Source organism: Spermophilus citellus (genome assembly GCF_964194105.1).
Source record: "Spermophilus citellus genome assembly, chromosome: 17".
In the NCBI taxonomy this organism is placed as follows: domain Eukaryota; kingdom Metazoa; phylum Chordata; class Mammalia; order Rodentia; family Sciuridae; genus Spermophilus; species Spermophilus citellus.
The window spans coordinates 41,066,278-41,083,340 of NC_138199.1; the positions used below are offsets into that span (position 1 = coordinate 41,066,278).

Here is a 17,063-nt window from a genome sequence, read left to right on the forward strand (position 1 = left end):
GCCTGTGTTGCCATCCCCAGGATAAGCAGAGGTGTTTTCAGAAATGTACTTTTGTTACTTTATATAGGAAAAGATTGGGGAGAAAATTAGTAAAGAGTAGAACAATTAGGAAATCACTAGAAATGTTCAAATAAGGGCTGACAAAGGTTTGAACTAGTAGCATAGAAGAAAAGGAGAGGGTGACGATATGAAGACACCATAGAGGCAGAATCAACAGGCCGTGAAAAATGTCCAGATATAGGAGGCAAGCAGAGAAATCACATGACTTGAATTTTATTTATTTATTTTGGTGTAGAGGATTAAAACTAAAGACAACTCAAATTTTAACTGGAAGTAATAGTGAGGATGGTGAGACCATTAACAGAATTTAGGAACAAAGGAGAAAAAGGTCACAAAGAGAACAACCAAACCTCGTATGAAATATCCACAAAGCACATAGATAGCTATCTAGACCTAACTTTTATAAATGATACTGGAATTGCTCAAGGACATAGGAAGCTACGTTTATTAATGCCTACCTCCCACAGACATCTAGTGAAAACATGATACAAAGCCAAGAGCAAAAGGAAGTCAGTTTAGTGGAAAAATACTGCAACATCTCAATAAAGTACACATGAAAATAAATCAGGTAGCATAAAGAATCAGAATACAAATGAATGCTTTAGTCATTATTTTTTTTCTCTCAAAGCATCTATAGTATAAAATTCAACCATTAGTAAAAGTAGAATTTAAGCAAAAAATAGCCTTAAAATTGTTACTTAATAACACTTTCTTATAAAATCACATGCACCCTTTAACCTACTTAGAGAACACATGGCAAAGAAATCAGGGCCAAGTTTTTTTTTGTTTGTTTCCTCCTTTCCCTGCTGATGACCTTATGCTACTAAAGAGATTTACCTTAAAGTAATAACACATTTTTCTAACTTATTCTTAGGCAATCTTTAAATAACCACTCATACTCATTTTACTTAATTTACTGTCTTTAGTTAGTTGAACCAATTCATCCATATTTTATTGCTCCTATTAAATTGGAAGTTTTACAAAAGAGAGTCTGGCACAGTGGACAAGGGACTGAATCTTTAACTTTGATGTTGGAATGAAGAAAAAATTAAAACATTTTTATCTAAAAAGTAAAATTGAATAAAACACACAAAATAAATGACATGGAAAACACACTGGGAATTAGAAAAAACTAATGGCAGAATGTGACAAAGGGCGTCTCCTTAGTTATATCAATCAGTAAGAAAAAAATATACTAAATATAAATCATGGATACATGAACCAATAAAATGAAATTTTTACTTTCTCCTTTTTGTTCATGTTAGTCAAGAGTTTTATTGTAATAAATATACTTTGTAATGAAAAGTTTAAAATATTTGATGATATGGAAAAATGTTCTTATAGTATGTTACTGAGGGTTGAATCCAGGGGCACTTAACCACTGAGAGCCATGCCCAACCCTTTTCATACTTTTTAAATTTTTAATTAACTTACTAAATTGCTTAGCCTTTCCTCAAATTTGTGATCCTTTTGCTTTCACCTCCTGAGTTACTGGGACTAACACCATATCTGACCACAGTATGTTTTTATATTCAAACCAAGTGACAAAACATAAATAGAACATGATTTTACTTGTATGGATATAAATATCCATAGAAAAAGACTGAAAGGCAACTACCCCAATATTTTACACTGAGCTCTGTACCTTCCTAATGAGAATTGAATATATAAATAAATCTCTTGGGCTGGGGATGTGGCTCAAGTGGTAGCACGCTTGCCTGGCATGCGTTCGGTCCAGGTTCGATCCTCAGCACCACATACAAACAAAGATGTTGTGTCCGCCAAAAACTAAAAAATAAATATTAAAAAAAAAATTCTCTCTCTCTCTCTCTCTTAAAAAAAAAAAAAGAAGCAAAGATTTATTTAAAAATAAATAAATAAATAAATAAATCTCTTAAATTTTTATAAATTTATGTGCATAGTAAAAACCTTAGAAACAAAAACATGAATGTATAACAGCAGTGAATACAATGGGGATATAATGTATCTTACTTGGATATAGTAAATAATCCACAGTGTTAGAAAAGAATAAACAAAAAGAAAACAGTTTTCTTTGACAACCACCCCAAGGAACTCTTCACTGAATAATGAATTAAAACTGTAGTACTCTCAGATAACTCTTTCCCACCCTTTCCACTACAAAGCATAAAAAGAAATAAATAAAAATTAAAATCCCACATAAGGGCTGAAGTTGTGGCTCAGCGGTAGAGCGCTTGCCTAGCACATGCAAGGCGCTAGGTTCGATCCTCAGCACCACATAAAAATAAATAAATAAAATAAATGAGGTCCCCCCCACACAAAAATCCCACCTGCACCTTCGTCTAAAGCTGGAAGAAAGAATATAGGAAAAATTATACTAACATGCACTGAAATTTACAATAAGTCACAAAATTGATGGAAGCTGGTTGAAAGAAGCATGAATAGAAAAAAAAAGTCACATCAAATCAAATATAGAAGAAACAAATTTCAACTAATTCTGCATTTTTTATTGCATTAACCTGGATGAAAATATTGCTAAACTGCAGTATGGTACATTGTACTGATCTTAAAAGTCAGAAAACTGGGTTGGTTTTGACTCTGAAATTGACTACCAGTGTTCCCTGAGTGTTTCCTTATTCAAATTAGGGAAAACCCTACACTGGTGTATACCAGTAATTCCAGCTTCTAGGGAGGCTAAGGCGAGAGGATCACTGGAGTGTACAGCCTGAGTGGTACAATGAGACCCTGTCTCAACTTTAAAAAAAAAAAAAAAAAATCAGAAAGAGAGAGAGAGAGAGAAAAAAAAAAAAACAACAGGGATAATACCTTTTACTTCACATTTGTTTTAAGTTAATTCATTTAAATGTTTTTTGTTTTGTTTTGTTTTTTTCCTGATACTGAGTATTGAACCCAGGGATGCTTTACCACTGAATTATATCCCCAGTCCTTTTTAGTTTTTATTTTGAGACAATGTCTTGCTAATAAGTTGCTTAGTGCCTTGTTAAGTTGCTGAGACTGGTCTCAAACTTGTGAACTTGTGATCCTCCTGTCTCAGTCTCCCAAGTTGCTGGGATTACAGGTGTTCACAAGCATGTCTGGCTTCTTTTCTTTTTTTATCCTACTGCTTTATTTAATTATTTCTAGTTTGTCTATTAGTTGAGACTATATATAATTGCACTCTGGGGTAAAAATTTTAAAGAAAATGTTTGTAAACGAGTATATGATTTCTGATTTTAAGGATGAAACAATGTGTATATCATACTTACTGGATTTTTTTTTTTTAAAGAGAGTGAGAGAGGAGAGAGAGAATTTTTAATATTTATTTTTTTTAGTTCTCGGCGGACACAACATCTTTGTTGGTTTGTGGTGCTGAGGATCGAACCCGGGCCGCACGCATGCCAGGCGAGCGCGCTACCACTTGAGCCACATCCCCAGCCCCCCCCCCTTTTTTTTGAATGGAGAGTAAACCCAGGGACACTTTACCACTGAGTACATCCCTATCCCTTTTTTATTTTGAGACAGGGTCTCACTAAGTTGCTTAGAGCCTTGATGTGTTGCTGAGGCTAGCTCTGAATTTATGATCCTCTTGCCTCAATCTTCCAAGGCACTGGGATTACAGGTTTGCACCACTATGCCTAGTTGTTTTTCAGGATAAGTAATATGAAATTAGGGAATAAAATGTATAGTTTATCTTAAAATAGTGGTTATAATTATTGGCCTTATAGAATGAAACAGCTAACATTCATAACCATTAGAAGTACTATGTGAAGTCTACTTTCTATGACTCAAAACAGATGAATTTGAATTACAGAAGATTCAGTCAAAAAGTAAAAATAATCAGAACCATAAAGGAGGAATTAGAGAAAAAATTATTACTATAACATTGGATACATAAAAACTACGTGAAGAAATGGTCAAAATCTTAAAGAGTTCAAACTGTATGAATAAGACAAGTATGATTTACTTCATCAAATTCCAGAAGATCTGAGTTTTTAGATTTGAGCTTTTAGATGGCAATAAGCTTATGGGATACATTATTTATAATCCCTAAATTAAAAAAAACTGCAAAGAATGAAATGAGTCATCTAGGCTGATGTTCTAGCCAATGTAAGGAGTGCTATGGATGGGATCTTTGAAAGATATTACATAGAGACAAGGCACTCATTACACATCTTTGAGCAATATGAATGGGTGTTCTTATTTTAAACCACTAAATATTAGGGTGATCTGTTACTCACCAACAGATAACTGATAATAAGACATCCTTGTATCTTAAAAATAACACCAGAATGTAGAAAACAAAAATAAGAACTAAACTAAAAATATTAATAAACAAATATTATTAAAAGAGGACAGGGACAGATGGAAAAAAAATACTATACTGGAGAGGCTACAGTGGAGGATACTGCAGAGAAGTCAAATAATACCCCCCCCCAAAAAAAAGCCCTAAAAAGGCTCTTCAGCCGAACTACAGAAAGGGGGGGGGGCAGGGCTGAAAACAAGGAGGTTGTATAAGGAGTAGACTCAGAGGTCTCACCTCTACTTAGCACATTCAGGCCACCTTTTCTGTCAACTCCTTAGATGACATCAAATACAGTCTCTAGGCAAAGTGAACAAGAGGGTCTAGTCTCAGGATACATCTGTGCTTGACTTTGTGTAGGTATCCAGAGACTGAACACAAAGTGGATTAAGTGAAAGTCTACACATAAATGGAAATCTCTAACCACTATTCACCAGCCTAGCATTAGAATGCCAGCAGCAAGGCTTATAGTCCCCAGGCAAGACACTGAAGAATATGTTTTTGGAGAACTTGAAAGGAGAGATCAATATATACTGATAGAGTGTATGGAGGTTCTGCATAAATAAGCCAGCCTGAGATCCCATTGTTAAGATAAGGGAGACCTAATACCTTCAAACTTGGTTTCCACATAATTTTCATTCAGTTTTTATGTGTTTTATTCTTATATGTAGATGGACAAGTATGTATCAACTCCAAACAGAACAAACAGAAAAGACAATGTCTGGAGCAATAGGAAACTTGAAGAAACTGAAAAACCTTCAAAAAGATGAGATAAAATTTCCTTAGAAATACATGCTATATGTAATAGCTGAACAATGTTTCAATATAAGACCTAGAAGATATACTTGAGGGAATCTTATAGAAAGTAAAACAAGCTGGCTTGTAATACCAGCTACTTAGGAGGCTGACCCAGAAGACCCCAAGTTCTTAGCAACTAGCAAGATCCTTCCTCAAAAGAAAATATTAAAAAAGGGCTGGGGAGGTAGTTCCGTGGTAGAGCACCACTAAGTTCAATCCCCAGTATAACAAGGGGGAAAAAAAGAAAGAAAGAAAAGGAAGGAAGAGAGATTGACCAAGATACATATTAGGAGCAGAGAGATTAAAAAAAAAAAAAAAAGTTAAAAGGATGAGTATAGGAGGCAACACCAAAGTAACTAGAATTCCAGGAAGCAAAACTCAAGAAAAAATTTAAGAACATTTCCTAAAACTAATGAATTCAACTTTTAGTTTTCTGAGCATCTATCAGAATAAATTTAAATAAGGCCTATAATGATAATAAATCTAAAATCTTTTACTGAGAAAATACCAAAACAAAAATAGACTGTCTCCAAAGAGGTCTGAGAAGGGCACTAACCCTCTCAATATCAATAGAAAAAGCTTGAAGACAAGTGAATAATGCATTCTAAATTTGAAGTTCATAAAATTATTTTCAATTTGGAGTCCAAAATTCAGTTAATCATTTAAGAGTGAATGAAGAACACACTTGTTCAGATATATGGTCTCACACTTTCTATTTATTTACCTTTTCTCAGGAAGCTACTGCAAAGTATGTTCAACCAAATGAGAGAGAAAATCAAGAAAAAAGGACCTTCAAACCAATAAAGGAGCAACTGTGAAGAAGGCCAAAAGAAAAGGAATGGAGCATGGAGGGCTGCAGTGTGATGATCCCACACACAAAATGTGTGAGAGTGTGTGTGTGTGTGTGTGTGTAAGTTTATAAGCTACTGAGTGGGAAGTGATATCAAGAAATGTTTTTTCAGAACTGGTGTAAGTGAGAGAAGAAAAACCAGAAATTTAAAGAAATCCTGTAAATAAGTTGGGTGCAGTGGTGCATGCCTGTAATCCCAGTGGCTCAGGAGGCTGAGGCCAGTTCAGGACGATGGCCAGTTCAAAGCCAGCCTCAGCAAAAGTGAGGTGTTAAGCAACTCAGTGAAACCCTCTCTAAAATACAAAGTATGGCCAGAGATGTGGCTCGTGGCCTAGTACCCCTAAGTTCAACCCCCAGTACTCCCCACCTCCCCCAAAAAAGAAATCATGTAAATGAAAAACAACAATAACAAGAAAAACCATATTATCTCCCAAAGAACAAAGTCTACATTACTTTTTAAGGTCATTCCTAAAGAATAATTTAACAGGGTTCTTAGGGATAATAACTTAACAATGCTCTTCGAAGAATAAAACAACTGTGTACTACTGAGATATATGTTGATACAGAGATTGTAATCAGATTAAAAAAAAAAAATCTCAGCCTGCCAGGCATGGTGGTACATGACTATAATCCCAGCAATCTGGGAGGCTGAGGCAGGAGGATTCCAAGCTTGAGGGACCAATTTAGTGAGATCTTGTCTTAAAACAACAATAACAAAAAAGTGGACTGGAGATGTAGTACAGTATTAGTCTAGCATGCATGAGGCTCTGGGTTCAATTCCCAACACACCACACACACACCCTCAGAAATTCTGTATTTGGCTTAAAGCCTGGTCTACCTATTTTGTTCCCTACATACTCAGTCTGTTTCTCTGTCTCTCTTTCTCTGCATTACTGGGGATAAGACCTTGCACCTCACACATGGTAGTCAAGCGCTTGATGTCTGAAGTACACCTCCAGCTCCCTTATCATTTTTACTTTTCAGCTTTTCTGAATATTCTATCCCAAGTCATATTTTATTTTGTTTTTACTTTGGCAGTTTTCTTCCTTAGAGTAACTACTAACGATTTTACCTTAATGATAATCTCTTTAGAGATTAGAAGAGTGTTCTATTTTTTCCCCACTGTTCTTACTTGTGCAGTCTCTGCATGTTCCAGCATCTCTTCAAATTCCTGATACTCTTCATCATCTGGTTCAGCACCTGAGAGGCGAGCTGCCCTTGCCATGAAATATGGAGGCAGTTCTCCGATTGCTGTGCCAATACCCTAGATGAAAAACCAAAATACTTATAGTAAGGTTTTGTTTTTAACACAGTGATGGTTAACAGATCAGATTTACACTTTTCTGTATTACCAAAAGCATTTGGAGATGCAACGTATTGGGGGAAGCAAAGGATAAGAATTTGAATCCTGCCCAATTTTGACTACATGAAACTCTCAGACAATTCCTGGCACAGTATAGACAGGAATTTAGCATCTCTCTTTAGGTTCTGTTATTTTTCTCAGTCTTTCCCCCACTTTTGAAATATCCAAATGATCTCATAGTAAGAATTCACTAGCAGAGCTGTCACATTAATATTCTCTATGAAATCTGGCATTTTAGATGTTACTTTAAAAACAATACAAGTTTGTGTGTGTGTGTGTGTGTGTGTGTGTGTGTGTGTGGAGTTAAAACTTTAGTGGTCAGGATGCTCCTTGAAAACTCAACTAATTAGGATAGAAAGACTTTCACTAAAGAAAAATGTTAAATTTTCTCACAACATTGAATGACTCATGTTTCAGTTACTTCATAGACATTTGTTTTCAAAGAGAATTTTTTTTTCCTAATTAATTTAGGGCATAAGGACAAAAACAAAGTTTAATGAACCAGGAATTTGGTTTAGACATAAAGGCTTAAATATAGGATAGGTCGAAATCCAACAGGTGCATAGTCTCTAGGGAAGTTCTCAACTTTGAGCCAGACTAACATCATTCTCTTCTACTCCGAGACACAGTGAATGAAAAAACTATGCTAGTTCTTGCAAGCAATTTTAACTCTTTCAGTTTGCAGTGCCCTGTGGCTCTGCCTCCAAAGGCCCTAAAATCAATCCTTAAGGGATGTTATCAAATTCAAACATTATGTGTTCGCAATGTGTAGAATAAACAGTCACCAAAAGTACTTTTTTAACATTTGAAACAGTTCTGGAAGATGCTAGAGAACCAACTTACTTTAAAAATTGTTAAATAAGGGGAATGAATCAATTATCCTTTCTTTCCTATATGAACTAAATCTTGGATAATCAAACTAGTGATGAGGAAAAGTCTCTTTATGAAAGTATTTTAAGGTGGACACAGTGCTGCTTGCCTGTAGTTCCTGCTACTTGGAAGACTGAAGTGGGAGGATTCTTTGAGTCCAGGAGTTTGAGGTCAGCCTGCATGGCATAGCAAGACTCTATCTGCTGCCTCCCCCACCCCCCCAAAAATACAAAACCAAAAACAACCCCCAAAACAAAAATAGCATTCTAGCTAATAAAAAAAGAAAAAAATGATGTAATCGGAATACCACTATTTTGTAACATATAAAGCAATAGACTTATATAATAGATTATCACAAAAAAGACATTATTGCACCTTGTGACATAAATACATAAAGGCTAAGAAATGTATTCCTGTCAAAAACAATAAACAAAGCTTCAAGCCTCTATGACTCACAGGAAACACAGGGAACAGAGGAACATGTTTAAACTACATCAACTAGAAAATAATCAAGAAAATTCTGACTGAGAAATGATTCAACAGACCAGTGTTATCAGTACATATACTTGAAAAGAACAATAAACAAATATAACCAGGAAATTTAGAACACTTAACTAGATAACACATTTTAAGACACTACTACTAACTACTTCTAGTAGTGATTGTGTTTTTTAAGCACTAAGTCTAATATATTCACATACATAATGTAATATAACATGTAGGATTTGCTTCAAGATAATTGAGAAGGGCGGACAGAGAGATAAAATAATATTAGCTATAAGTTAATATTAGTTGAAGTGGCGTGAAAGTACATTAAATTCATTTATAATTATCTGCATGTTTGGGGAAGTTTCCCATAATAAAAAGTAGGAAGAAAAGTACATTACAATATTTTATTTATAACATGAACTTTTCTTAAGTTCAAATGTAGAGTTTAAATGTGAAGTCAAATGTTCAACATTTCTGAAAGCAATCATGTGATTCAAACTCATGACAAAGTTCCTTAAAGTCAAAAAGGAAGTAATGTAATTGGTTAAAATGAAATCAAGAGCTATATACTCTTACTGGACCATAGTTATGGTTATATCCTAATTTAATTCTGTTCATGCTTCTCCATGTTAACAAGAAAACAAGAATGGTGACCATGTAGATATTATATTTTTATATGTATAAGGGAACACAATTATCCAGGCAGGTTTCCAAAAACACACTACATACTACACTCAGAAATTTAGTCAGTTATTGCAAATCAAACACTGAAGTTTCATGATTTCAGAATTCTTACAAAACAAATTCATAATTCTTTATAAATATTCAAATATAGGAGTCTGGGACTGCTCAGTGGTGGAGTGCTGGGTTCTAACCCCAGCACAACAAGGAAAAAAAATCAAATACTGAATATTCTGGATTTGATCCCCAGGACTAGAGAGGTATAGGGGGAAAAAAAAGAGAGAGAGAGGAAAAACTAAATATAGAATATTTGTATAAAACACAAATATAAATCTATATTTGTTTACATACAGAACAAAAATCACAGGACACTAAAATTTGTTAATCTATGTTTAATTAAGGGGAGAAATGAGTTTCTTAATTCAAGAACCTCTCTTAAAAAGCCTCTCCTACTGCACAAGGCCCTGGGTTCAATCCCTAGCACCACAAAAAAAAAAAAAAAAAAAAAAAAAAAAAAGAACGAACCTCTCCTACATACCATTTTATTACCCTAAATCTGATTATGGAACTAGAAAAGAGTTAACATGCATAAAACATATAAGCCAAGTAATAAACACAGCATCTCCATGGAATGCTAATTTATTCAAAGATTTGGGGAATGAGAAAATTTGAAATTTTTATACTTCTTTTGGTATCAGGGATTAAACCCAGGAATGCTTAACCCCTGCATCACATCCACAGCCCTTTATTTTTTATTTATTTAATTTTGGTACCAGGAACTGAACTAAGGGGCACTTGGCCACTGAACCACATCTCCCCAGACAGGGTCTTACTGAGTTGCTTAGTGTCTTGCTTTTTGTTGAGATGGGCTTTGAACTTGCAATCCTCCTGCCTCAGACTTTCTGAGTTGCTGGGATTACAGGTGTGCACTATACACAGTTCTTGTGCTTTTATACTGGGAAATGTTTCATGGTGAAAAATCATGGTGAGAACAGAACTTCTCAGAAACTACAGTTTTGTATTATCTGTATGTTCATATTCTATTATTATCATTTTTCTTTTAAATCTTAAGTATAAACATGAATTACAGATTAAATAGGCAAAGGTTTGGAAGGTAACCTTAAAACAACCAAGAAACTCAAGGCTTTTACTTTACAGTAGTGCTGTTTTGTTGTTGTTGTTCTAGGGATTGAATCCAGGAGTGCTAAATCACTGAGCTACATCTCCAGAGCCCTTTTTATTTTGAGACAGGGTTTAAAAGCAACTTTGAAAAGCAATGCTAATAAAATTACAAAAAACAAAACAAAACAAACAAAAAAACAAATGAAATTTGTGCTGGGTGTAGTATGTACACCTGTAATTCCAGCTCCTGGAGAGGCTGAGGCAGGAGGTGAATTCAAGGACAATCTGGGCAACTTGGCCAGACCCTGACTCAAGGTAAAGGACTGGGGGCTGGGGATGTGGCTCAAGCGGTAGCGCGCTCGCCTGGCATGCGTGCGGCCCGGGTTCGATCCTCAGCACCACATACCAACAAAGATGCTGTGTCCGCCGAGAACTAAAAAATAAATATTAAAAAAAAATTCTCTCTCTCTCTCTCCTCTCTCTCTCTCTTAAAAAAAAAAAAAAAAAAAAAAAAAAAAAGGTAAAGGACTGGAATATAGCTCAGTGATAGTGTGCTTGCCTGGCACATGCGAAACTCTGGATTAGATCCCTAGTACCTCAAAATAAAACAAAACAAAACAAGAGAGGAAAAAAAGATGGGGGGTGGGAAGAAACACTGCTTGCAACTTCCATTGAGGTCAGTTTTCCAATAAGAAATGAATGAAATGAAAATGGAATGAAATCCCAAAAATGCTGTAACATTGATGAAACTTGAAAATATTATAAGAGTAATAAGTCAGATACAAAATGATAAATATTATATGATTTTTCTTATATGAGCTATACAGAAAAGGCAAATTCATAGAGGCAAAATGTAGAACAGAAATTACCAAGGTCAGGAAAGAAGAGGGAATGAGGAGTTATTGTTTAATGGGTACAGAGTTTTTGTTTCAGATGAAAAACAAAAACAAAAACCAGTTCTGAAGGGTCTCCATGTAGATCAATGGTAGAGTGGCTGCCTAGAGTGCATGAGATTCTGGGTTTGACTCCCAGCACTATTCATGTGCAAAAATAGTTTTGCAAATGGATATTGGTGATGGTTATACATCACTGTAAATTATTCAATGCCACTGAGGATTTGGCTGAGTGATAAAAGCATTTGCCTAGCATGCATTAGGCCAGGGTTGTCTTTTTTTGTTGTAGAATTATAGGAGTTCTTTAAATATTTTGGATTATTAAATGCTTATCAGATATACAATTAGTAAACATTTCCCCCATTTTGTAGGTTGCCTTTTCATTCTATTGTTATTATCTTTTGATGACATGAAATTTGAAGAACTCTAACTGAGAATTATTTTCTTTTTGCCTGTGCTTTTGCTGTCATATATGAGAAAGCTACTGCCAAATCCATCATCATGTAAATATGTTCCTTTTTTCTTCTAAGAGTTTATTGTTTTAGTTGTTTTGATGCATTCTGAGCTAATTCATATATATATATATATATATATATATATATATATCATGTAAGATAAGGGTCTAATTTCATTCTTTTGCATGTATTTAGTTTTTCCAGCAGTATTTATTGGGAAGACTGTCCCTATGAATGCTGAGAATAATAGGGACCAATTAAAATGTAAGTTGATGTATGTTATATGTTTATACAACAAAAAACAGTTCTAAAGGAAAAAAGAAGAGCAAATAAACATTAGATAACTTGCTCAGTATTTACTGAATTTCTCTATTATGTGCAAAGCTGAATGCTGACTACGCTAAGGGCAATAAAATTAGGAGTCTAATTTTTTTTTTTTTTTTTTTAGAGAGAGAGAGAGAGAGAGAATTTTTAATATTTATTATTTTAGTTCTCGGCGGACACAACATCTTTGTTGGTATGTGGTGCTGAGGATCGAACCCGGGCCGCATGCATGCCAGGCGAGCTCGCTACTGCTTGAGCCACATCCCCAGCCCCCGAGTCTAAATTTTTTGATGGAGAACAGTAAGCCACTATATTAGGTTAAAATAAAGCATGCATGAAGCCAGGACAAATAAACGCTACAGACAATATGTGTTATGAAAGTTTTAAGAAGGCAGTTATTACTGCCAGCCTGGATGGAAGTTTTTCTCTTAGCATTAGTGTTAATCTAACCACATAAATAATTTTTGAAAGAATAAAACTACAATATTAACAAAAATAAAAAACTGAGGTTTATATACATAGCCCCATTTCTAGCATGTTCCAAGTATCTTCCATTATTTTAATAGTAATTTTCATTAAAAGACAAACGTTAATAAATTTATAAAACATGCAACTACTATAATGAATTTGTTTATAAAAGTGTTTATAAAAGAGTAACAGGAAACACTATAATTTTTCTTGTCTTTCACATTCAAGAAATTCAATGTATGGCATTTCCTTCATAATTCTTTTAAATAAAAACATAATTGATAACATTTAACTGTGTTTTAAAACTCTGCCTCTTCTTTGGGTGCAGTGGCACACGACTTGGGAGGTTGACACAGGAGGATTGCAAGTTTGAGGCCAGCCTGGGTAATTTACCAAGAGCCTGTCTCAAATTTTTTAAAAAAGGGCTGAAATGCAGTCTGGGTTTAATCCTCAGTACTGCAAACAAACAAAACCCACCATCACCACCACCATAAAACTTCCGAAACTCTGCCCTTGTAAGGGCATGGTATTCATGGTCATTTTAATAAGATTTTATTTTTTTTTTTGGGGGGGGGAGTACTGGGGATTGAACCCAGGAATGCTTTACCACTGAGCTACATCCACAGCACTTTTTATTTATTTATTTTTTTGGTGGTGCTGGGGATTGAACCCAGGGCCTTGTGCATACGAGGCAAGCACTCTACTGACTGAGCTATATCCCCAGCCCCTTTTTATTTTTTACTTTGAGACATGGTCCCACTAAGTTGCTTCGGGCCTGGCTAAATTGCTGAGCTTGGCCTTGAAATCACAATAAGCCTCTGCTTCCTGAGTCACTTGGGATTACTGAGATTAAGGGCCTGGGCCACTATGCTCTGCAATAAGTTAAGATTTCTTAAATAATGTGTTCCACAGTCTTTTATTTCATAAGAAATTACTAGGAAAAAAATGTTACAGGAATATAAACTTAACAAACCCATACGATGAGTTAAAAAAAAAATAATTCAAATGGTAACAGAAATCTTTAATTGATAAAATAAATTAAGTCTCTATGATGGCACCTGAATAAATTTAGGCAATAATAAAAACAAAACAACTTATGGGATTAAAATATACCTGCCATTGAACATGATGTTAAATAAATTTCCTAACATGGACTTAAGCAAAGCACAGAGTAATTACTTCAAATGAAAGTAAGATAACTATGTACCCAGAGTCTGAAACCACCACTAAAATTAAGTTTGGTATATATGAAGAAAAATTACTAAATTTTTTTTCTAAAATTACTGTAGCATTATAACAAACTCTGAAAAGAAAACAAGTCCTTTAAGACCAACAACAAAATATTTTTTTTGAGGGGGGTGGGTGTTGACAATTGAACCCAAAACTTTGTACTTATTCAGCAAGCACTCTATCACTGAGCTATTATCTCCAGGTCCAAATACTACATTTTTTTTTTTTTTTTTGGCGGGTGGCGGGGGTGGGTGGGTATTACTGGGGACTGAACTCAGGGGCACTTGACCACTGAGCCACATCCCCAGCCCTATTTTGTATTTTATTTGAGACAGGGTCTCACTGAGTTGCTTAGCGCCTTCCTTTTGCAGAGGCTGGCTTTGAACTTGCAATCCTCCTGTCTCAGCCTCCGGAGCTGCTGGGATTATAGGCATGCACCACCGTGCCAGGCTCCAAACATCACATTTTAATTTAGAGTGAGACATAATAACATTTAACACTCTAGAATTCATATGGAATTAGTTAAGTATTTATCAGGTATATTAACACTATGTCAAATTTTACAAAGTTCTATTACCTATACTCATTTCCCCTAATGTTGTCTACTCGGCATCAGTTACTTTGTGGTATATATGGCTTTCTGACTTTCTTGTGAATAGTATTCACAATTAAGAGGAGCTTTACAAGGTCTCTTCTGCCTTGGAAATAGATAGCTGAGAACTTCATAAATTCTTCACTGACTAGCTATGTTTAGATTCCTCTTCAAAAGGTGCAACACAATATTAAATTAGTGAGGTTACTTTCAGACAAATATGAAAATGCACATCTTACCCACATGCAGGCCTCAATCCTAACTTTTGAGATGATACTCCACAAAGAAATGGCTCCTTCAGTGCCTTCTTCATCTGGACAAATAATTTGATCAGGATAAGGTGGCTCAGGGAAATTAACTGAGTTGCATTCATAAGCAGCTAATGTAACTGAAGCTATATGTGGGCCCTAGAAAACAAATATAAAAATCCTTGGTTGAGAAATATTAATGAAAAAGGATTTGTCAATACATATTATTTTAATAGTACATTAACCACACATATTATCAGAAAAGTTTAGCTTTTGAAGAACAAAATTGTATCTAAACAAATATTTCAAGATGCAGTTAGTAATTTGATAAAATAATCCTTGCTATTTCTTGCTAGATTAATTTTAAAAACAATTTAAATTCACTAAGGTTTAATTTACACATGGTAAGAATCACACTTTTTAGGTCCACATTTCAGTAAACTATGGCAAATATTTTCAGTCATCTAACTACAACCAATCAAGATACAGAACATTTCCACCAATGCAACAAGTTTCCTTGTGCTCCTTTGTAGTAAATCTCCCCAAACTCATCCTGGCCCATGGTAATCACTCATGAAATTTTTAACTTGGTTTTTATATTATTTATCTATATTCATTTGTCAGAATGTTATCCTTTGTGGGAAAAACAAAACAAAACAAAACAAAACTGTCCAAGCCTCTGTTTTGTTAGGCACAATTTGAGAATACCACTTTTTGTCTTTACTTAAAAATAGTTAGGGAAGTAACTATCTCATTTATCTTTTCCAGAGAAACCATAAATATTAGCTAGTAAGGGGTTAGGATTTTGGCTCAGTGGTAGAGTGCTCATTAAAGACGTGTGAGGCACTGGGTTTGATCCTCAGCACATACTTAAAAATAAATAAATAAAAATAAAGGTATTATGTCCATGTACAACCAAAAAACTTAAAACCAGTATCTGTGAGTTTTTTCTTTTAAAGTAATTTTTTTTCTACAGAAACTTTTGTACTGCTTCGTTCCTTTATTCCTTACTTTGAAATGTTACAAATGAACAATAACATTTAAATTAAAATGTACTAATATTTAGTGTGAAAAAGTCTTAAAAATGGTTCCTAAATCCAGATGAGGGTCTGCACAAGTGTCAACTTGATTAAAAATGTAAATTTCTAGGTCCCCAAAATGCAGATTGATAGATGCTCTTTAGTAATAGTAAATATTAGCCATTAGCAGTTATAAAGAAAATACTTTATTTGTAGTATAGAATTACAAGAATGCACACATACATGAGATTTTGTCACTAACCACATTGATTATTTTTCTGAATCTGAAGTTTTCTATTAAATATTTCTTCACCGACTTTTCATAAATGAGTCAGAATCAAAGAAAAGTGGTCTCTTTAATAAATGAATCTTTTAAGACCACATGGTAGAAGAATTTGTGGTTCAAAGATCATAAGTATTAAAGAAATCTTGTAACCAAGATAACAACATTTTTTATATCATGTTAATATATGTACAAAAGATGTTCATAAATCCAAGCCACACTTATCGATAAATATAATAGGCATTTTCTAAAAATCTAAAAAATGAAGTTCTATATTTAGCAATGAATTATTAGGTTTTCTATGGACCAAATATGTGAATTTTTATTCTTGGTTCTTTTTCTTGTGTTTTAATCCTTAAAAAATGCTTCAATATTAAGTTTTAAAATAATTATAAAAGGTTTTTGACAGAATGCTTTTGAGTATTCAGGCTTTTGAAAAGTTATAATCAACCATGAAATCTACAACTTATTTCTTTGAATATTATCTGCATAAGAGATTTCACAGTTGGGGTAAAAGGATTATTTTGCAATCCTCCAAATGACAACAACAACAAAATAAACACTTCTCTGCCTGAGTTTGTGGTATTAAGAATAACTGCACAATGAACGCAAAAGTCTTTAACATACAGTTATAGCCATTAGATGAAATTTAAAGAAACAAAACAAGCAACACTCCCACAAATTCCACCTTTGCTATTAAGAAATACAAAACAGACATATGAGGGGGGAGGAGGAGGAGGAGGGGGAGGGGGAGGGGGGGAGGAGGAGGAGGGGGAGGAGGAGGAGGAGAAGTAGTAGTAGTATTAAATTCAAGAGTTTGACCATGTTATCCCCATGTAAGTTTTCTTTGACTATCAGTAGTCTACAGGTGAACTCTAAAAATGAACTGTAAAACAAAAATAAAAACCAAACAGAAAATGGTCTGGAGGTATAGCTCAGTGGCAGAGCACTTAGCAAGCTTAAGCAAGACCCTAGGTTATGATCAGCAGCACAAAATAAATAAATAAATAAATAAATAAATAAATAAATAAATAAATAA

General features: G+C 34.4%; 1 protein-coding gene and 1 long non-coding RNA gene across 5 annotated transcripts in view; one reads left to right on the forward strand and one right to left on the reverse strand.

The window, feature by feature from the left end:
* The window catches only part of VMP1 (vacuole membrane protein 1), a 119,450-nt gene that overhangs the window by 54,332 nt on the left and 48,055 nt on the right, over positions 1–17,063 (reverse strand). For all 4 annotated transcript variants that reach the window (XM_081270450.1, XM_081270451.1, XM_081270452.1 and 1 more), the window contains 2 exons: positions 14,714–14,881; positions 7,120–7,251 (listed from right to left, as the gene is read on the reverse strand). In XM_081270450.1, the coding sequence (XP_081126576.1) occupies positions 7,120–7,251; positions 14,714–14,881 (300 nt within the window). The remainder of the gene's footprint in view (positions 1–7,119; positions 7,252–14,713; positions 14,882–17,063) is intronic.
* LOC308635743 overlaps positions 12,400–17,063 on the forward strand; it is a 573,614-nt gene continuing 568,950 nt past the window's right edge. The window contains exon 1 of the long non-coding RNA XR_014019254.1: positions 12,400–12,460. This is a non-coding gene — a long non-coding RNA (uncharacterized lncRNA). The remainder of the gene's footprint in view (positions 12,461–17,063) is intronic.